The 22,870-nt window shown below is 38.2% G+C and overlaps 1 protein-coding gene across 3 annotated transcripts in view; it reads left to right on the top strand.

The window, feature by feature from the left end:
* Positions 1-22,870, top strand: part of ZDHHC14 (zinc finger, DHHC-type containing 14) — a 111,741-nt gene that overhangs the window by 39,494 nt on the left and 49,377 nt on the right. For 2 of the 3 annotated variants that reach the window (XM_009710221.1, XM_009710220.1), the window contains exon 2: positions 19,657-19,817. In XM_009710221.1, coding sequence (XP_009708523.1) covers positions 19,657-19,817 — 161 coding nt within the window. Of the gene's footprint in view, positions 1-19,656; positions 19,830-22,870 lie in introns of all 3 variants that reach the window. The other variant, XM_009710219.1, reaches the window with a different exon arrangement.

Genomic DNA, 22,870 nt, shown 5'->3' with positions numbered 1-22,870 from the left:
TGTGAAGGCAGTCTTCCCAGGATGATGAAATTCTTTTTCCATTAACATCTATTCATCTCCCAGCCCAATTATTGCAAATCCTTAGTAGCACTGTAAATATAACCTTTTTAAACTATCGTTTCCCTAAATGACTCTGACCAAAGCTAATTCTGCTTTATCCAAGGAATCTGTATTTCTAATTGGCAAGACATTGCAGATGCACTTTAGTATCTAACTGGCTTTACTTTTGTTTTACTTTCCTGAATACCTTCTACCTTTCAGCTTTGGTGTGGATATTCCACGGTCTTTTTCTGTAATCTCTTTAACATGCTGAATTCAATATCCTGAACAAGTATTTCTAATTTTTCACATTGTGTCTTCCAGGCTTCATATATTCAAGTGCACATGCCTATTGTTGCTCTCTAACCTCTCCTGAAAGAGCCAGTTCAGGTTTAGTTCTTTCATGAACTCCTGCAGTGACTACAGCCCCCGTCTGTATTGGACCTTCTTCTCTGCTGTCCTTGTAGCTGGAGAATTCTTTAATCTCTGCTTCTGTGTATCCCCAACTTTGCTTGGGTGTGGAAACCATAACTTTGCGATGACTCTCTTGGGAGTCCAAGGACCCAAAATCTTCGCGGGTACTGACTTCACGCAAAAACAGGTTTAAGTTTATGCTTGTACACACAGTGAGTTTCCGTATTTTCTACCTAATGGCTCTCTTAGACGTTTTTGCTTTGGTCTGCAGAATTGCACATAAATTAGGCTAAAGTGGATTGAGTGATTACCTGTAGCGTATAAAGCCACTTCAAGTTGCTTAAAATCCTGCCTTTAATTAAGATGATGCAACTCTGAGTGTGGATGAGACCCCATTAAAATCCTAAGTGCAGCTGACAGTGTCTTTTTATTGTGCATTGTTAGACCAAGCTAAAAATGAATGCCAGAAGAATTGTTACCAAAGTTGAAACAATTTACAAAGCTAGTCTGCGTGTCACCTGCATAACATATAAAAGTCATAATCTGAATGTATGGGTTTTGTATATTTGCATATTTTTGTACGCTTTACGAACAAGATGGCACTTGCTGGTCGTTTCCATTGTGTTGACCCAATTTACTCAATATCGTGTCACTTAACAAAACAGTAGTGGTGGTGTGCAGATAGTTGCCAGGGATACTTAAAAAAAGAATCTTGGTAACAAAGGATTGTCTGTCTCTTGAATGTTTGAATTTCTTCAGGGATCTTACTTTCCTTGTTTTGAAGCTCGAGGCCATACAAGGACATGTATTTTTACATGGCATTCATCATTAACTGCGCTGTTGGATTTTGGTGTTTTTTTTTTTCTTCCCCATTTCAGACTTTGCCATTGATTGCACAGTCAGAGCGAGCTGCAGGGCAGAGAGGGAAATGTACTTTTCTGTGGCTCAGAATTTCCTTTTGTTGAAGGAAGCAGTGCTGAAAGGAACAGAAATGAAGCATTCAGTGCTGCATTGAAAATGCCTTCCCCCCAAAAAAATTCTTTTTCTCTCTTTATTATAGGTTTATAACACTGAGATATAGTTCTTTCCTGCTAGATTGAGATCATTAAAACTGCTGAGTTCTGACATCCTCCTATATAAAAAGCCTTGTGATTGTAGTTGTCTCTGTAGTTGTTGCTCTGTTGAGCAGAGGGAATGGTCCCCTGGATGGAGTCTACAGTGTTGGAGCGCTGAAGTATTTGTCCAGTGCCAAGGTAGGCTTGTTGCCTAACTAGGAAGAAGTATTGTTGCTGTCTTCTAGAAGATTCCTTTTGCTGGTAACACAAGGCACTGTCGTTCTGGCTGCCGTCCGCATCTCATGGCTGATGTGCATAGCGGGTAGAAGGGCAACACTCAGGGCTCTTGAACACTGGTGATAGGGATTGATCTGTTCACAGGAAAGGGCTGCGAACTGCGAAAAGCTATCATCCAACAGCTAGTTCGGCGGGAAGGCATTTTGATGCTTCCCAGCTCAGGTGGTCAGTAAGCTTCACTATTTACTCCATTTGTAGTCCTCCAGTGCTGCAGTGTTCATCTTTTTCCAATTCAGAGGTGTTTAAGATGACACTGAGCATTTGGCTTTCGGATTAGGATCATGTGATTCATTCTGTGTTTGCTGGAGTTGGTTTAATCAACTCATACAGGCATTGGGAACAAATACAGATTTGTCCAGTTTCTTAAGTAAAGATTTCTAACAGTGAATGCCAGAGAGACTGACTTGGAGATGTGCTTTTCTTGCGAATAGAAGGTGCAAAATGCCTGATACCAGTATTCAAGATTTAAAGAAAGCAAGAAAAAAATAAAGGAAGCTCAACAATGTAGGGAGTTTTTTTAACCATGGAATCATAGAATCATTTTATAATTTCCTTGGGCCTAGAAATCGTCTAGTTGTTGAAGTATTAACGATAATGATATACTGCAATATGGAGAATATGTATGAATTCCAACAATTTAACTGTCATTCTGTCCCAAGAAGATTTCAGTTCTACTAAGTAAACGCATCTTGCAGCATATATTTTTTCTTGACACAAGAGGAAATTGCAGAATAAACAAATTTTGTATCTTTTTATTATCTAGGAATTGGAGGACTGCTATATAACAAAATCAATGACAAAAGAAAGTAAGGAGCAAAGTGAAACTCCCTCATTGTTATGATGGTAATGGTAGCATTTGCTTTGTAAAAGTAGTTTGCATCTCTGCAGATGACCCAACCTGTTCTGACTTAAATAATAATGTTTTGAAGAGACTGAGTGGAATTGGGGTTTCTGTTTGAAGAAGTTTTCTCTGTAAAATTCTGTGGAGTTCACGAGTAAAATGTTCAAAGGGCTAGGTATTTTTAGGTGCTTTGGATTGTTTCTTTAATCAGCCATCTCAATTATAATGGGCAGCAAGTATTGCTTAGTAACACTTATTCGTATTATCTATAAACATCTGTTGCTTTCCTTTAAAGTTTTCCATTAGATTATTTGATTCTTTTGCAGGTTCAGTGTTTATGTAGAATACTTCAGGGATTATAGCTGTAATTTACAATGTTACTACACAGTACTTACTATATGGTCAGGCTGGAGTCAGTCCTCAAATTAAATGGAGGCGTTTGATTTTCCCTGAAAATATGTCAATTTTTTTTTCTGTGTGGTAGCTATGTTTACAATTTAACTGAAGGAGATTTTAGATCTTTGAAGGCTGGTGATCGACTATTTGTTAACAGTCTAAAATAAGAGACAGACAAATCTAAACAATGAAAACCAAAAACAACCAACCGACCATCTTGCTTCTGGCTGTAGCACACTTTCTCCTCTTCATTTTTTCCTGGGGAGGGCATCCGTCTGGGCTGTTTCCTCATTCCCTGGAACATTTGTGTCAGCACAAGGCAGGGGTGGAAATGCCTGGGCTGGCTGAGAGGAAGAGGAGCTTCAATTGGCACCATCCACAAAAAGTTACTGACTCTCAGCATGGCGGTGGCGGAAATGACTTTGGTCAGTATGGACTACAGTTACTCCTCACAGTGGCAAGTAGTTAATATCTGATAGCTTCAAGGCTCAGATACTGTAATTCAGAAAGTCTCTAGGGCTTTTTTTTAATGAAGATGCTTCCTTGGAACATGCATGTTTCTCAATATCATTCACAAAGGAGAATTCAGGTATCTCAAGAAACTCCCCCCCTGCCCCAAACTTTGAATCTATTTCCTCAGAGTTATTGTCTAAAAAGTTGACAGACATGCGCTGACTATATTTGGAAAGAAACTATTGCTAATGTGTCTGTCAACATCAGGTTCCTATTAAATGTTTTTGAAAACCAGTGAAGTTCTTGTCTAAACCTGAATGGTATAATTTTACAAAACAAAATTTAAATGTATAAAGGATGATCACCCTGTCTCTTTAGGAGAGGCTGAAACACTTCTGGTTTGGTATATTGTCTTAATTTTTTGTAACTGCAGTATTTTTTTGATGAGCCAACTAATAATCAGCATAGTAACATACAGAGTTACTATTTTAAGTCCTCCTCCTTTTTTTTTCCTGTTGTATTGTGTAAGCCAAGCTGTGTGTCCTGTTAGTAATTATTTGTATTTCAGTATTGCCTAGAGATTCCAGCTGATTTGCTTGCTGCTTAGGCAGTGTTTTTGTTCAGTGGAGTCCATGACCATCATCAGTGTTCACTGGCAGCAAAAAAAACCCCAATAAAAATAAATAACCGGGGCAGGGGGGATTTTTTGTCATACAGAGTTTGGCACATAATTATTCTGTCTTGATTGTGTCCTGGATAGGTGTATGCTCCAAAAAGCAGAGGGATAATACAGAGGTGAATTGCCTTTGCTCAAGGTCATGAGACAGAATCCTTGGCTGATCCAGGAAGACAACTTGACCGATTCCTGGACTCCTGTCCTATTCACTGAACTGTTTCTGACCTCTGTTGTAACGGGCTTTTCTTAGGTTGATCCATCCCCTTTTTGAGAGAAAATAGAACATTATTTCATCAATCAAAAATGAAGTCCAGAGCAGACGTTTGCTGTCCTTCAAGAGAGACAAAAGAAGCAAAGATGGAGTTTGTGTTTAGCAACAGTTGGAGGACACAGTATTGTTTGAGCAAGACTCTTTAGGTCTCCAGAGATTCTTTCCTAAGCGTAGAAGGGCTGAGGAAGTGGAGGCATTGGCATGGTGTCGAAGCAGCTGCAGAGGGCTGGCTAAGCTACAAGCATCCGAGTGCAGAGTAGGTCAAAAAATAAGGAATGTTGCTTTGTTGTTTTGAAAGAATATATAGTTTTAGCTAATTTTAGCATGAGTATTAAAATGTCATATACAAAAGAGATGGTTGCAATGTAGGGTTGCCACATAGCACATGAACAACTGGGGGGTTTACACCATGTATTTCCAAAACATTTTCAATACTTTTTTTTGTAATCCAGATGCTTTCTTGTACCAGTTTGACTGTAATAGGCCACCTCTGGCCAGTAACGCTGCCAGGGCCTTTGTTTACACTTTGCTTACTCTTGTTGACTTCCTTTACGCAGAGATTTCTCTTTTTTTTACTTTCGTATTTAGTGAAGGAGGAATACTCCTTCAAATTATGACTTTTTAAATTGTGTTTATAGATTTAAGGTTTAATTTAGCTCTTCAGTACCATATGAGAAGCACCTTAAGAGGTTTTTGACAAGAACACTGCACCAGGTGTTCAAGGAGAACAGTAAGGAAAAACAAAAGAAAGAGCTTAAGTCCTTTGCTTTGGACATCAAGTAGTCAGTGAAGAAATAGTTAAAATACTAAAGGATTTGCTGCTATTCAACTTTCCTTCTTAAAAAATCACAATTTTTTTTGTCACTTTTGACTTCTGTTTTAAAATTGTTTCATTTATTACTCTATTGTAGTTTTTAATGTAGCTGTCATTAACATGCTTTTCTATAAATATTATTCTTTATGCACTGATGCTCTTGACTGTGACAATAGGGACTGGGCTTCAAGGAAACTCCTGCTTAAAAGCTAACAGGAAGAACACAGATTATTTGTTTATAGACCTCTGTTGTATAAGGCGCTCCCTTTCATTTATCTTAATATCTAGCCAGATATTACAAATTTTGGAACACCAAATTGTGGACTCATTCCTATGGGTGTTTTAATTAATTTTGTCACATGTATGTATGTTTCCAGAAAAGGGAGAGAAGGGGTTAATAGAGTATGAATTAATAAAGCGCTCTCAAAGATTGGACTTATTTTGGTACCTAGGTCCTGTTACAGTTGGTGCTAATCATGTTCCGAAATGCTGTTTTTTTTACTGGGACTTTATCCTACTGTAGGACAAGCTTGCAGAACAAGCATTTACATTTTTTAAGATTACAGATGAAAATGCAGCTTAAGATGCTATGAATAATCATCACTGTTGTTGAGAAACAGCAGTCTGTTCGCGTTCAAAGAGGGAGATTTGTGCTGTCCTGAGGATGTTCACAGTGAGTTGATCATACCCTTAGTGCCATGCATGAGCCCAAAACACAAACCTGGAACTTGTGGCTGGCAGATGCGGACTATTCAATTTTAATGGCTGTTCGCTGTTCCAACAGACCGAAAAACTGCGAAGAACTCTTATCTTGGTATTTCTCAGTATCTGGGAGGAGTTGGACGCCAATAACAGGGCTCATATGCATTCATGGCTATGAAATTTAATTCAAAGATAGTTGCATTAAAAAATCTTTGGGGAGAGAGGGTACAGTTATACTAGCAACTTGGTATTTGCCATGCTGCTTGCTATTTTGAGGTTTTCTGGCTTTTCTAAATAGAAAAATTGCACACTCTACTCTTCTATATTTACTTCCATTCCCCTCCAGCCCCAGTATTTTCTGCATGTTTTAAATAAGTTAATAGGTGGTTAGTATGTATTTGGGACATAGAGGATATTAATGTTGTTTTGCAATCCAGGACAAAATGCATTGTTTAGAATTTTAATTCACATACATTTGAAATGTGAATTTCTCTCTAGATTACAGAGTGGGGGTTAGGATCATGTTTGTTATTTATAAGCCGTGTAGTCTTCAGTTCTCTTTTCATCCTTTCAGCAAAATCTTTTTAGAATCTTCTGTCTGCTAGTAAGAAGCTTTGACCTTGTGGACAGAATGGAAATGTATCTGACAAAGTGTCAAATACGAGAAAAGAATGGAAGTGGTCCAGTAGTGAAAATGACTTGGTTTATTACTTTAATAAGGGCTTTAAAAAATAAACAAGCATGAGTTGAATACTCAGTTCATCAAGAAGTTCAGTTGCCTGGCAGTGCTTCTGGACTTCAATTTGTGAACTTATTCACAGTGATGTGATGAATGATTTGGTGTGTTCTTCCTACCAGTGAACTTTTGAGGGTTTGATCTTTTTCAGGCTAATGAAACACTAGGTAATATGTTATTGTTTAACGGGTGTGAAAAATGAAGTTTTGGGTTGGAGTGTAAGAAAGCAAAATTGCTCTTGGAGGAATAAGTGCACAGAATGTTATTTAAGCTTGTAATGTAAAGTTCAATGGACCTGAAATTAGATTTACAGCTGTATTTTGTTTTAAGATTGCTTGCATGACTGTCCATTCTTCTTTGCTTTTTTTTTTTCCCCTTCAGACAAAGCAGAGTATTGTAATGAAGAATTCTATACTTGTAAAGCAGAGTAGTTTCCTAGGCTTTGAGAAGAAAAGGATTTTTCTATACCTGTGGAGAAACAGAATCATGTGCTCCTGGGCTGTCTTTTATTTGTAAATAGAAATTACTTACTCTGCTGTGGTGTTGCATGTGTCTTTCATGCACTTTGGTTTTTCACTTACTCATTGTAAGCATTAGCTTAATGTTTATAACTAAGAGCAAGACGCACCAAGGTCTCTCCTTTCTGAACACATGTAGACAGAAAATGCTGTAAACCCCTATTACATCGCACCTTTACATAGGAAAGCTATTGAAAAATGAAGCACATATCTGACATCTCCTGAACTTTGTGGTCGTGTTTGTAAGGGCACAGAAAAGAAGGAGGAGGAACATGTTGGGTATTTATCCTTTCATTTAGTGCAACTGTTTGAGGTATCACAACCAGCACGCGGCTTATAGTTATGTGTAGCTCATCTCTGGGAATGTAGTATGTTCTGCAAACGTGAAAGGCAAGCTTTTGTGTGGAGAAAGGACTTAATCAGAGGACAGGCTAGAAGAAAAAAAATAAAGGCTGCGGAAGATCACCAAACTCTGGATCTTCCTCCTGGTTAAGGTCTGTTCCTATTGCTGTGTGTGAAGCCGCTGATTAATCCAGGGTAGCTGCTTTTCTTCTTCAGTTGCCAGTCTCTGCAGATAAATGGGGGCACTCGCAGCGTGTTGCAAGGGCTGCAGGTCCCCTCTGATACCATATCCCAAGCAGCACGTGTGGTTGGAGCTGGCAGAAGGGCTCAGGCACCCTCTGTTCCCAGAGTCCAGCCGGGAGAGAGCCTGAGGAACTCGGGAGGGACTGGCCAAAGGCAGCAGCAAACCTGGTTAAAGACAAAACACCAGGGCAAAAAAGTGAGGCTTGTGGTATCGGTGCTTGAAGGACTCAGTGAAATAGGTTGCACGTCACCAATTTACATTTAGAGATGGTGCACTGTGGAGATAAAGGATGTAGCATGTTAGGCCATTACATATAGCCAGTTGCTTTTTTTGGTAGGATAGTGGTCCTTTCATTTCATCAAGTGATGTTTCATTTGTTGCTGCAATCCTAGTTTTATTTTCACTTCTGTCCAATTGTTTTATGTGTACAAAAGATTTCCGTTTCTGTTTAACTTCATGCCCTGCTAGTTTTGTGTTTGTACAAAAGTACCAAAGTGCCGACCAGCAGCTGGAGCAGTATTTGCATGGTTGTGTGTGTCTGGGTGAATTGTTTACATAGCTTCTGAAACTGGGAGGAGGACGACAGCAGAACATGTTTGACAATGGAAAGATGGAGAATAAATCTTGTGTTGCAATTCCTTAGAGTATATTCTGGGAACAATGAAGTAACTGAGCTTTGCTCTGATTTTTGCCACTGGCTTGCCTTAGGAAGAGAGATCACGTTATTGCACTTGCAAAATCCTCTACTAGATGTCCATATAAATAGAAATATAAATAGAGCAAAAGAAATGCTCTTTCAGTGGGGCTCAAGATCATATCATATAGGCTCTAACAGGGTGCATAATTAAAATGTTAGAAGAAAAAAGCTTAAAACTTATAGTTGCAATGGATGTAAAAAATACCTTCTTTGCTTTGCTTCACCTTCTTGTGACACTTTTTGACAAAGTTTTGGCAGTCTGACAAAAATAGGCAGATGTTAAACTGAAGAAGTAGATTATACTTTCTCAGAAGGGCAGCAGTAATACCTTGTGTTCGTTAGTCTCCCCTACCTGAAATCCTGATTCAATTTACATTAAAATTTAGTGTTTGTGGCAATTTTTTGTACAAAATTGCAGTAACAATTCAATTGGGAAAGGCTTGAAAATTTTAATGGAAGAGTAGAAAGTGAAATTTGTGTATGAAAAAATTTTAAAACTGGGAATTTTAGGTAAAATATTTTTAAGAAACAATGTGAAAACTGGGCATTTCTTCTTTGTTCATGTTCCATTCGGGTCTTGTTTATGCATTAGCAGTCAAAATATTTAGTTACTGTACTGCAACTAACTGTAAAGTAACTGTGGTTCTTAAGTGACTGACATTTGTGTGAAGAACATCATTCTCAAATATGGAAATTTTTTTGCTGTTGAGCTTGCTACAGAACCTTCTGTGATACTCTCAACTTTTAACCATTAATATGGATGATTTTCATCCTTAGTTTTTAATTTTCAAAATAACATCTCTGTTATAACTTCCTTTAATTATATTTTTCCCTAACACATGTTTCTTGATGTAGTTGGCTTAAGAGAAAATATTCTGGAATAGGTTTCCCTTAATTAAACAGGTGATTCAAATCATAGAATTGATGTTTGGTAGAAATAACTTTGGTGAATTATGCAAGCGTTCAGGAAGGGAATATGAAATTAATAATATCAGTCAGTGGCCTTTCTCAAGAGGAAAGTGCCTGTGCATGATGTATTTGTGGAACTACAGAGAAAAGCATAACATGATAAAGCCACTGATTTTCAATTTGAACGAGCTTATCTAGGTTTGATAAGTATTTAACAGTGTATACAGAGCATTCTAGATGTCTTCAAAAAAAAAAAAAAAAAAAAAAGGAAAAATTCAGGAAAAAAGTATTTCGGTGTTCAACCAGCACAATCTTTTCTGCAGACATCCCTGAAGATAATTACATGCTATGACATTGCTAACTCTGGTGATTCAGAAGCAATCTTTCAATGTAGGGTATTTCTTAAACTTTCAGTGCCTGGACTTACATGATTTGCACCCAAATCTCAGAGTAAAAGGCTATTCCAAGTTGTTTAAATTACATTGCTAACCAAAATATATGTAGTGGTAATGCCTTCTGTGTAGATGAAGCACTGTGTGCTTTATTTTTTCCCGTGACATAAAAGATTTGCCTCAAGCTCGTCTTGCACTTTGTTTAAATATAAAATGACTCATTTTTAGATATGAAGAGCTGGCCCTGCTTTGGCATGTTGTGTGCCCATTAGTTGTTGGGGCCTTTGGTATGCCAGTCTGTTTGCTCGATGAATGCTTGGTCTGGGATAAGAGAATTCCCCTGATGCTGTGAGGAGGCACTAGGAAAAAACAGGATGCCATTTCAGGTAAAACTCTCCCAAGGCTTGTGGAGACCCATGCCTGTGAAGCTGCTACAGACTCCCCCTGTACTGGGCACTGGTGAGGCCGCACCTCGAGTGCTGTGTTCAGTTCTGGGCCCCTCACCCCAAGAAAGACCTTGAGGTGCTGTAGCGAGTCCAGAGAAGGGCAACGAAGGTGGTGAAGGGTCTGGAGCACAAGTCTGATGGGGAGCGGCTGAGGGAGCTGGGGGGGTTTGGTCTGGAGAAGAGGAGGCTGAGGGGAGACCTGATCGCTCTCTACAACGACCTGACAGGAGGGGGTAGCCAGGTGGGGGTCGGTCTCCTCTCTCGGGCAGCCAGTGACAGGACAAGAGGGCACAGTCTGAAACTGCGCCAGGGGAAGTTCAGGCTAGAAATGAGGAGGCCTTTCTTCCCAGAAAGGGTCGTTAGGTGTTGGAATGGGCTGCCCAGGGAGGTGGTGGAGTCCCCATCCCTGGAGGGGTTTAAGAAAAGACTGGAGGTGGCACTTAGTGCCATGGTCTGGTTGACATGGGGGTGTTAGGGCAAAGGTTGGACTCGATGATCCCAGAGGTCTCTTCCAACCAAATCGGTTCTGTGTGATTCTGTGGTGGGCCTCTTGCGTCTTTGAGAAGGGTGATGAGCAGAATTGCTACTGCTCAGCTCTGCTGCTTTTGGGGAAGAGGAGGTTAAACTCTCTTGGTTTTAAGCACTTCCTTGCTTTATGTTCCCAGTTGCTTTATTTATAACAATGTGATGTACATTTTTGATACGTAGTGTGGGCAGGATCATCAGTTCTCCACCTTTTTTTATAAGTGAAGGAGCCCCAAGAAGTGCTGTATCTGTGAAGCTTAGCTCTGTTTTTCAATGAAAGAGCAAAGGCTTGCATTGTAGTGAGTTCCTCTGAGAAGTTAAGCTTTTAATATTTATCCCCTGTGTTTCAGATTAAAGACCCTTTGTGTGTTTTATGCTAATGATGTGCAATATGGAGAATTGTGGAGGGAAAAAGACACAGTAAAAAAAAAATCCATATAAGGCACTGGATCTACTGTTCCTAAGCTCTTATGGCTACGGGTGGGATTTCATTTTATGGCTAAGTCTTCGTAGCAGTTGAATGCCTCTGGAAATGGCAGTTGAACTTCATCTCGCCCTTCTGTGTGTTCCTACCTGTTCACTGGCACTCATTACATTATACAGTGAATGAAGTTGTTCAGGCAACTGATCAAACAGAAAACCTATATATATATATATTTCTATTTTTTTTTTCAGAAAAGGGAACAGGTTGAGAACAATTCAGAAAAAACCAGTTTTAACTCGGTGTTAGCCAGCTCACTTGTGCTCATACAAGGGAAGTGACAGTAGAGTGTGGCCAGCGGTAGGGATTGCATTGACAGGCCTTTGCCCTTTAGCAAGAGCTGGGCTTTACATCTAGCCTTTAGACCTTACAGACTGTGTGGGGCGAACACAAAATACTGCTCATTGAAAGCTCGAAGTCTACTACCTGGCAGCAGCTTACTTGCATACGTTTCGATTTCCAGAGAATCCTGTGGAAAATCACCTAGAAGCTCGTACTCCTTCAGGGACTTGTTTGTGGCATGTGATGTTTCCGCTTGTTTTGTAGCTATTTTCATTTCTGTTCATAAGTACTTGGGATTAACCTGATGGTTTAGCTATAAAATCACATAACAGGAAATAATAAGAAATAATAAGGAAGTAATACGAAGCATAACAGGAAAGAAGGTGTTCTATATGAGCTGTTTAAAAGAAATTGTGAGTTTGTGCGTTTAGTGGAATTCAATAATTGGTAATCTTTTACTATGGAAACCAGACCTTGCGCTATATGCAAAACTGGAGAATTAAAGTACAAATATATTTTTAGCTTTTCAAGTAAGTCATTAGTCAACAAATGGAAATTGCAATAAAGCAAGGCTTCAGTTTGCTGCATTGTTGGAAGCCATGCCTTTTCCTAGTTTGTTTTTTAAGAATATGTCATACTTGCATTGGCCTTTCATAAAGAAACTGATTGTTTGGTAAGACTCAGGCTCTTCATGTAGAGTTCATTAGATCTTCCTCATTTTCTTACAACCTTGCTTGGAAATTTCTGACCAACTTTTGATCCAACCAAATTTTAGAAATTGTATTTTGTAAAATAAAGTTCTTTCTCTGTATAACAAACCAAAACTTAGTTGCTCTTGTAGGAGCTTCAGTAACCACATCTGTTTTGCAGACAGGTTCTTTTTGCATTATGCATTTTATCTGTTTCAGCTTTGAAGTTTGACAATGGATCATTAGAGTTAATTCATGTAGCCATAAAAATTGGGAGGTCACGCAAGGCTATTACTTTGGTTGTTGTGTATCTGCTGCATTAAACCCTTAAGAGCTTTACTTGTAGGAGGGAGTTCGTGGTTATGTTACACAGTTTCATAATCAACACTGCTTGCTTAGCTTCATCTAAACTCCTACACTGAAATCGAGCCACTGTAAATCTGATTTCAATGGTAATGTGCTACAACTTAATGGAGCCAGTGCTCAAGGAGCTCCGTTGAACACTTGCTGGTTTGAGCAGGGGGGACAGAGGTCCCTGCAATCTTTCATTCTTGGTAATCGCTCATATGTTTGGACATCTGCTTTGAAGACCAAACTGTGTCACGTTTTCACATGAAACTTTGAAGACCAGTTGTTGAGCTTTTGCTTTTCAGGGTAACATTAAGCTAATTTGATTTTGTACCAGGTTTGAGAGAACTTCTAAAGCACTTAATTTATTAGGTTTACGGATCATGCTGTTCTGTAATCTGTGTGATTTCATCATATTAATCTTCTTTGGTTTTAAGTAATAATTTCTAAGTGCTGGTAGAGGTTCGGACATTTATGTACACAATATAATTACTATTATTCTGTATGTGTACCCACTTAATTCTAATTAAAAATAATTTTTAAGTGGAGTTACCCCCAAGCAATATAACAAACAGAAAAAAGTAAGATATATCCAGTACCATAAAACATAGAATAAACCAGTAAAGCATTCAAGCGAGGTTAAATGAAAACCGTTCAATAAATCTACATTTATGATTAGGGTATAATATTTTAGATTATTAAACTGAGGAGAAGGTAATACTCTGCCTATTTCTCCCCTTCCTGCTGTTTTTCTGCCTTTTGTTGGTTGGCTGTTGTGTTTTCCATGGTCTTCACATGTTTGTAGCATTGCAAATTTCCTGTATTTGAAATGAAGCAAGTATTAGAAAAGTGATTTTTTTGTCTTGTATTTTATCAAATAAGTTTTTGAAACTGATTGACCATTCTGAATGAGAGTGTGTATGGTTTTAAAAAATAGTTCAAAACACAGAAAAGAATAATGAAATAAGTCCATTTTTTTAAAAGCAAATTTCAAATCCCATTGAAATTAGTGTGTGGTTTCCTTAATACCTCTTGAAAATTTTAAGAGGAATTTTAAAGGCGGTACAAAAGAATCAGGCAGATGTAGGAAACTAATGCAGAACATCGCTAGCTAATCTTGTTAGGCATGTCATGTAACATTACTTGGATTAATCTATACTCAAATTACATTTTTTGTATGCCAGCAGCATGCTTGTGAAGAATTAACCATTAACTGGTTGGTGCACTGCAAGTTGTTTCATGTTGTAACTTTCTTCTTGTGTCAGACCTTTCTGAAGAGTTTCTTCACCTTAACTTTAAAATAAGGTCCTCTCCCAGAGGTAGTTGTAGGATGCTGGTATTTGGGGGTGAGGGTGGAAGTGGAAAATACTGACTGAAGAACTGATACATTCAAACATTCTTTGATCTTATTTTTCTTCTAGTCTTTAAATTAGGTATTTATTCTTTTCTGTGGCATTGTTTTCTGCTGTAGCTATGGATACACAATGGGAAAATTTATACCATTGTTCTTACAATTCTGAGTGTATTAAAACTATTTTTTAATGTCATAGGTGCAGTGCCTTTGAAGTCATCTGTAGCAGGTCAAAGCCTGCATTATATATGAGAATCCACGGTGCTTCTGTGATTCTTTTTATATCTCCTTATACTTTGCCGACACTTTTCCTAATAGCAATACGAGATGTAGTCTTCTCTAGTTGAGAATCTGCTGGAAAAGAAGTAAAAAGAGGCAACCCTCCAGACCCTACAACAGTGAAATTGTTTCAATCTGATGGTTCTCTTTGTCCCATTTACCTTCCTACAGTCTTTGTCAGACAGCAGCCTCCAAGGTTCTTGCTGTGCCCTCGTGATTTGCCCATCCTTGCATCTTCCCCTCTCTGCGTTGTGCTCTACGTGCGTCTCTTTGGCTGCTTTCTTCAAACTGGTGACTTGTCATTAGAAAAGTAAATTATAAGCCATTTTTGTTCTTCCAGCCCGGAGTCTTGATTTGCCTTTAATCTATCTCTATGGGTATTCTGTTGCTATCTCTCAATTGAAAGAGGTCAAGGTTAGAACATGGTTTTGCAAGAGGCCGTGATCTGACTGAAAACCTTACTGACAGCTGCTGAAATGGAGGTGTCCTCCCTGAAACGGAGGTCCCTGGTTCCCTTTCCCTCTAGTTTTTGTGTGTGCTTCCGTCTCTCTTCCTTTGTACTAATATCAATGCTCCTTTCCAAGTATGTATTTGATTTGTTAAAGAGGCAGAAAGAAGTCAACAAAATGGTGTCATTTTCATATATTTTAGTAAACTTACTTGGCTCACAAAGGAACCTGATGAAGATTTGTGTTGGCATAAGGGCAGAAGTTTGGGACCCAGTGGCATGGAGCAATGATGCAATGGAGTTGAAAGGAAGGGAATGCTGAGAGGAGCCGTAAATCAGAGTGGAAGGACAAACAGCAAACCTTTTGGCTTAGTTTAAGGAAAGCAGCAGAGTCTCATTCAGATGCAAACTTGTAACGTGTGGAACCAAACCCAGGGTTTGCAGTGCAAGCCTTTGCTCTTAGCATCAGACACCACCAATAGCTACTGGTACATTGAATAGGCAATACCTGCAGAAACATAAATTAATTTGATGATGTAGAAAAATGAACAGTAATTTTTTTTCCTTATGTTACTTGATTCAGCTATACTTATATTATGTTTTTCCTAGAGTACATTTTTTTTATATCTGCTACGAAGGGGTTTATGTTGATGAAAAGTTTGACATATAGTATCCTATTATCGATCCTGCCAGACAAGCTTGTAGGCATGTTTGGGTTTTTTCATTAGTGTAATTAAGTTTAATGGCTATTACATCTTTGCATAAGATCTGTACTTTTATTATTTTCTGCCTGCCAGCTTAGCAAATACTAAGCAAGATCTCCAATTTCTCACAGGTATAAAACTCTTGTCTTTTTTGTGCTGTTTAGTAAGTGGTTGTGTTTGTTACTAATGTTTTTTTGTAGCTATAGGGTTAACCTCTCTCCAAGTTAGACTCTCTCCAAACCTCCATTATCCCTACTGGATTGATTTGTCACTTACTGTATCTCCCTATCAGTGAATAACGACAACTGTCGGTAAACTCTTCAGGAAAGCCTTCATCTTTCCAGCAAAGGCCTTAAGGAGCCTTTTCTTTCCTCCCATTTTCTAATGAAAGAGCTTGAAAATTGTAGGACTCTCGCTGTGTGTGCTCTTTAGTACCATTACTCTGTGTATTTTTCTGCTGATCTCTGCAGCCACAGGGAGCATGGTTACGTGGTTAAGAGGGCTGCTGGGTGGTAAGAATTACTTTTCTTGTTCTCCTGCATCCTTTGTTCACAGGGATGATACTTGATAATTATCTCTTAAATGCCAGTGTGTTTTTATTTTTATCTAACTGTGACAGACTAGTCTTCCAGCAGATTTTTATTTCCCTCCTACACTCATGCAGGCTTTCACATGATGCTTCAAAAAAGCAGCTGAGAAGCCCAGCAAAAAGCAGGACTGATTTGTTTAAAGCCCCACTATTAATTAATTCAGAACTTCAGGTTGTGTTACTGGTTGCTATGTGCAAATCCAAAATTTCTAGTGGGATCCATGGTCAAGTAATATTTCCTAAAAATGTGTTTTCTGGGATGGACCTAGTTGGTACGTGCTATCATTACAGATACTGATTAAGAGCAATTGTTTTACTGTGTCTAAGATGTAAACTGAGGATGTCAGTTCATGTCTAGTAGTTACCAAGTGCTGATTGAAAAAGATTTGTCACTGCTTGCTCTGCAGTAGGACAGAGATTTGTTCTGGAGCTCTGTGGTGCTGCAGATGGGCAGTCCTCGGCGTGGGGAGTCCCTCTGCGTGAAAGTTCTGAAATCTGCTGCCAGGAAATACCTGCTAATATTTACTTTAAAAATTCACTGAAAAATACCATCCAGAAAAGATATTTCTTGGAAATTTCTGTGGAAAATGGATGCCTGAAGGGATGCAAACTCAATTGAAGCAAATTAAGGAATTTGAGCAAGTATTAGGAATAATCTTTTTCTGTGTACGGTATTTGACAGTTCTAACAGTAGTAACATCAAAACAAGGTGTTTAAAGTAAGATTGACTTAATGTAGCAGTACAAATACATTTGTCACATATGCATGGGAATACAAATTATATAAATATGCAAGTGTATTTCTACAAATGTATTGACAATTTTGAGCTAAACTCCACATTTTTAATTTGAACCTGCTTTTAGTGTATTTTTTAATAACCCAGAAGATATTAAGATTTTTTTTTTTCCCTTTTTGTGGGTTTTTTTTTATACAGACATGAAGAAAACAAGTGCTCTATACATTATCTGGGTTTTTTTAATTTAATTGACAGGAATTTGAAAAATTAATTGGGCCTTTCTAAAGGATAGATATCATTGAGCTCTCTGCAGGCCCAGGTAATATTATATGGTCTGTTCATACATATGTCAGACTGGATTGAATGCTCCTGCTTACTGGCTGAATCTCTGGAAGGACTGGTTTCTCAGCTGGAAATAATTTCTGAATTGGTGGAGCATTAGTTGGTTATTATTGTCAAAGATGACATCTTCAGTCTTTTCTACATTATCGCTGAAGTAATTCCAAGCCAAAAGTGGTAAAATGCAGGTTGTTAAACCCTGAAAACACCTTTAGGCAAAACAGATTACCTTACACTTGCCTATGGTTAAGAGTGCAGGGCTTTGAGAGTGGGTTTTTTTCACTGCAGATGGACTTGGTTCAGCAAGGCACAGATAGACATTTTCATGCTTTTTTTCATTACAATGAAGTCATCACTTTTCAACAACGCAAGGCTTTCTTAGTGTTTCAGCACAGGTATTTGTTCTTTCTACCAATTCCCTATGAAATTATTGTTAAAACAGAACATATCACTGTCGTGATGGCCCTTCAGTTTCCATTCTCTGAGTATCACTGAGAATGTCAGTTGTGTAGGTAGATGCCATTGCTGGTTTTGCGTTGGCACCTGTCTAAATTGTACTGTGCCTACTGTGCTGCCCTGAGACGATCTCATGGTGCCTTTTGCACACATACAGCTCTTGTTTGGTCAACAGACTTCATCACAGGTGCAATTTCTTGTGTAATTCTATGTGTAATGAATAATGCAATAGAATAATAGCACTATGCTATATTTAGTGTTCATTAATGTACATGTTCCCTCTAATCCTTTTAAAAATACGTTCTTGCAGCCTATTTGTACTCTTGTCTGAGCATATTACAGTAGTTTTGATTTCAGTAATCCTTTGTGGCAAGAAATAAATTGAGCAGTAGGACATTTATGTGGTATGAAAGCTTCTCTTTGGTTGTTTGTTCTGACCGACTTCTCGACATGAAGGGAGCAAGGCTTATATCTACCAGCTGTCTTGCTGCTGCTTCCTTTAGTTAGCACTGATTTCATAAATCTGGGTCTTTGAAGCAGATTTTCTAAAAGTGTGCATTTGAAGTACATTTCCTAGTATTTAAACGGTCTATTCATTATATGAAACTACAGTATCTCTTGCCTCTTGCCTTTTTTCTTATACCCAGTTGTCTTTTTAATCTTTTGTAACTTGTTACACCTGTAATATTACATTCATGTAGGGTGAAAGATGAATTCTGCTCACAGTGATGGTACGATGGGCCGTGTAATGCGTTTGGACTCGCTGCGTCCGTGAAACCTACGGCGTTCAATGAAACAGCCAAGTACATTTAACAGGATTATGCAGGGAGATAAATGCTTGGTACATGGTAGCTGGTATGAAAAGTGTTTCCATTCTCTCCCCATCCCGTTGGCAGAAGTGATGGACAGTAAAGCGGACATTGTCATCACTTGCTCAGAGTTAATGTCCCAGTGAGGTTAACTGACTTGCAGTGCAAAAGCTCGCACGTCTGAATCATCATTTAAGGCAGTCAGCAGAAACCGAGAAGTCGATGCTAATTAAACTTGGCTGATACCTGGAAGCTTTAGATAAAGCCCTAAGGCTTAGAACTGGTTGGGTTTTGGCTTATGTTGTTTTTTAGGCTTATTTCATGACTTCTTATGCAGACATCAGAAATGTATAAAGCCATCTCTGTGTTTTGGCCACCTCTACTTAATATAAGAGCTATGAGGAGAGTCTTCAACCTGTGTGTTTTCTAAGATGATCCCGCGGTGCTTATTGTATGACTCATTAACAGGAGTGGTACACTGTGTAATGTCTAAGTGTTCATATCCCTTCTTTTTGCACAACTGTAAAGAGATACTTATATTTGTGTGTTGTTTAGATTCCAATGCTTCTGTCCATTTTGTTTTTATTGCATGTGAAGCATAGAGGAAAATTTGCTAAAACTGTGATCTAATCTTAAGCCCTGCATGTATATTGTAAATCTAGTAAGCACTTTTTTCGTGCTTTGGCTGCTGATGTTGCTCTAGACTCCCTGGATTATTTGTTTCCAGGTGTGTTGCACTGTCATTTGCACTCATCTTACTTTATAAAGGAGTAAACAAGCTTACCAAGTTACAAGAAATAGATTAAGAAAGAGAATCAGTAGTGGTGTTATAATATTGATATATATCAAGGCTATTAAAGGAATGTGTCACTGGTATAAGTTCTTGAGCACTGCCTTTGTGGTGGATGATAAATTCATTTTATAGACTTAATTATATTTTTTCAGTGTGGCTTATTTCATCATGTTATGTGCTTTGCTTTTTATTGCTGAATATCTTCAGGTTATTTGTCCTCTTCACCCCCACCCCACCCCACCCCCGGATTTCCTTTATGTAATTGGGCAGTAGATGAACAAACATACGAGCTTATAATATCCTATAATAAAAATATTTTGCTTTTCTTATGTAAATGAGTATTGCATATCAATGAGGCCATTAACATGCTATTTGGACTTTCATTATATTAAACAGATTATGAGAAATTTCAAAGGTGTCATGAACACATAAAAAGATATTTCAGTTTCAATAAACGTTCCAAGACAAGTAAAGTATCAATAGAAGAAAGTGGATTCTTCATATGCATTTATAATGGTAAACAGTTTTTGAGAGCAAGTTGCACGATGTGTTACTGATTATGTTTAATCTTTTTTCTTTTTCCAGTTGTCCGTATTTGTCAGAGAAGATTACACCTGCTATACCTGCAATTGGTGGGATTCTTTTCTTTTTCGTGATGGGGACCCTGCTGCGTACTAGTTTCAGTGATCCTGGTGTCCTCCCACGCGCAACACCAGATGAAGCAGCAGATCTAGAGAGACAAATAGGTAACACTGAAGGTCTGTTGTCTCTTCACTTCCCTCCCGAGGGTGCATGTACTGTGTGCAGGCAGTGTGCTGCTCTGCTCATGGGAGGACTTACTCCTATCTTGCCAGAGTAATTATTCCGGAGTTGTAATGTCTGATGATGTTGCAGTGATTCCTGCGGAAAGATGGTTGATTGGTTCTTCACCAAGAAAGATAGTAAAGAAAATCCTGGCCTTGGAGTGTGATAGTTGCAACTGTAAATGCTTTTCAGCAAGTCTGGTAGAAGTCTTGTCTGTGGTGCACAAGAGAATACATTCTAAAGTGTTTTTGGCAAGAAAGCTGATATTGCAAAGTTCTACAATTGTGTCTCTTTTAATGTACCCTGAGAGTTTCATTGAATTTGATTATGGTGTTATTTATATTTTGAAAGAGTCAGGTAAGTCTCTTGTGTTAATATACAGTCTGCTAAGTTGATGCAGTCTTGGGGAGATTTTTCTTCAGTAACAGTAATAAAATGTTACTATTTTTATCTGTGTAAAGCTAGTACAACTAAAGGAGACTGAGCTACGTTTTAATCGACCTCATTTATCAAGAAAATTGTTAACTAAATTCTAATTGTGGAATTTCTGCAGCTACAAATACGCTGAATAGCTAAAATGTGCTATCTGGATAAGAAAACACAGGATGACTTTGCAGACCTGCTTCACAAACAGTGGTTTGGTTTGCTTATTTTTTTAGTAAGCTACTAAAGCTTACTAAAGGCTACTAGATCTGCTTTGTTATAGTAGTCAATGGAAATCCCATTTTCTGAAGCAATTTCAGAGGAACAGTCACTCATATAATTGAAAACACAGATAACAGGTTTATGCAAGCACAGGAGAAATACCTGCAGGGTCTTTGGTATTTAATACTGTTTACTGTGACAAATAATTTAATGCAGTAGAAGAAAACGAGTGCACTAAAGCTGTTGTTGCAGATGCTTCTGCATCTATGGAGTGTGAGTTTGTGGGATTTACTTCAGACCAGGTTTTGTCTGGTTCTGTAGACTGTATGTCCTCCACAGAGCAGTGGTGAAAATGTCTGAGGGGCAAAGACATTGGTTTAGACTCTAACACCATGTTACAGGGTTGAGTTCGTTTGGTGCACACATGGAGCAGAAGTTCTGGTGTAGTTTCCTCAGAAAGCAAGTGTAGTTTGTATGCACCAAAATCACTCTGTGAACCATGGGAATTATAGGAGAATTCATGTCAAAATAGCAAAATGTTAACAAAAATATGGCATTAGTTTCTTCTTACTACTTAGCTGTGAAGCGACAATAAGCATATCACGCTGCTCTATCTTCTACTTAAGAGACATGCTGGATGAAAAAATATTGTTAAGGTAAAACAAAAAACAGAGCAACTTGTATTCACTGTTTTAGGCCTTTATGAGCCTTTAGCAGAAGAAAAGTAACAAGCTTATTCTTAAATACATTCATATTTTAGTGGTTGTTTGAATCTAATGGTTTCATTGTGATTAAAAGATGAAAGGCTCATTTTCAGAAAACTGCTGTCAGAGGAGGGAGAATGGTTTTATTTTCTAGAAACATGCATGTTATCTTTGGTATGGATTATTTTAAGAAGAAGCAGAATTTCAAAATACAGTGATGTGTTCATTGATCATCATTACAGTGAGATAATTTTCTTTCACCAGATTTGGCAGACCCTGACCACAGCTGTTACACTATGTCATGTGTTAAGAGAAAAAGGTGTCTGTGTAGTAAACAGCATTTTGTGTATTTCAAAGAGTTTGGATTTGAGTTCTGAAGTGGAATCAACACATTTGCATCATGCTACATGTAGCACCTAATTGTACTTACTCTGTATGCTCTTTGTGTAGGTTTGAGGCTTTTGGAACTGTATGATCATGTAACATGGTCATTGAACTTTGTGGGAAGGAAGTCTTTTCTCATGGGTATGTGAAGTCTGAGGTGTGTAGTTCACCAGACTTTATAGACCTGGTATAACTTTCCAAAACCGGTGTATTCTGCTGGCATTCACATTTCAGGAAGAAAACCTACATTGCTTGTAGACATTGTTTGGACTAATTGTGCAGAGCCAGGAGCCAGCTGTCATTGCCATGACAGGAAGGAGGTTACATTTAGCCAGTCAGGACTTGGCTTTGGGCAAGGACCATGCTGTACGTAGTATACAGGGAAGAAAACTGTTAGATCCTAGGTGACCTAGATAGCTCCATCCCAGATGGATGAATTGAAATTCATATAAATTTCTTCTGTTTGCTTATTTATAAAGAAAATCTTCAGTCAAACTGACCTTACATGCCATGAAGAAATTAAATCAGGAGTGGAGGAGCATTGTGAAGCCGTATTCTCACTACACTCTAAAAATACAAACAAACAAAACCATTAAAAATGGATATGGAATGTGTTTATACTGAGGAACCGGAATTCTCTTCAAACACAATAATTTCAGTCCTTGCTTGTGTAATGGAAGAATTCCTAATATTCACAGAATCCAGATATGTGGAAAACAGATGCCAAAGTTCAAATTTGTGATGTTGCAAAAGCTAACAGATTTCTTAGGAACACTGATTTTAGAGCTTATTTTTTAGCTTTTTGCCAGTGCTGTCACTACAAACATTTTTCAGAATTGAATACAGAGTATGTGATGTGCTGCACAGAAGGATGTAAGTTGCTATAATGGGTAATGGGATTATTTTTATAGTTGGGAAGAAGAGGAGGGAGAGTAGGGGGCAAAAAAAGCATCTTGGAACTATTTGGGGAAATGTGGGAAAAGGTATAATTTCCCCTTCTTTTCTCTTTTTTTGCCCGCACCTCTTCTCAAAAAAATTTATCCTCTCTGTAGGAATAATGTGTGGGAGGAGGATGGAATTCAGGCAGGTATATTCCTTAGTATTGCCAAAAAGGAATGCCCCTTAATATCATGAAACTGTGTTCTAATTTGTAGATAAACAATTGTTTAAAATTTAGAGTTGTCCAGAAAGAACCATTTTGAAATAGAGCTTTCCATGTAACACTTTTATTACTCCTGTAATTACTATGATGGCTTGCGAGT

Source organism: Cariama cristata, unplaced genomic scaffold, assembly GCF_000690535.1.
Source record: "Cariama cristata isolate BGI_N322 unplaced genomic scaffold, ASM69053v1 scaffold4901, whole genome shotgun sequence".
NCBI classification, from domain to species: domain Eukaryota; kingdom Metazoa; phylum Chordata; class Aves; order Cariamiformes; family Cariamidae; genus Cariama; species Cariama cristata.
This window is presented reverse-complemented; position numbering and strand designations above follow the sequence as displayed.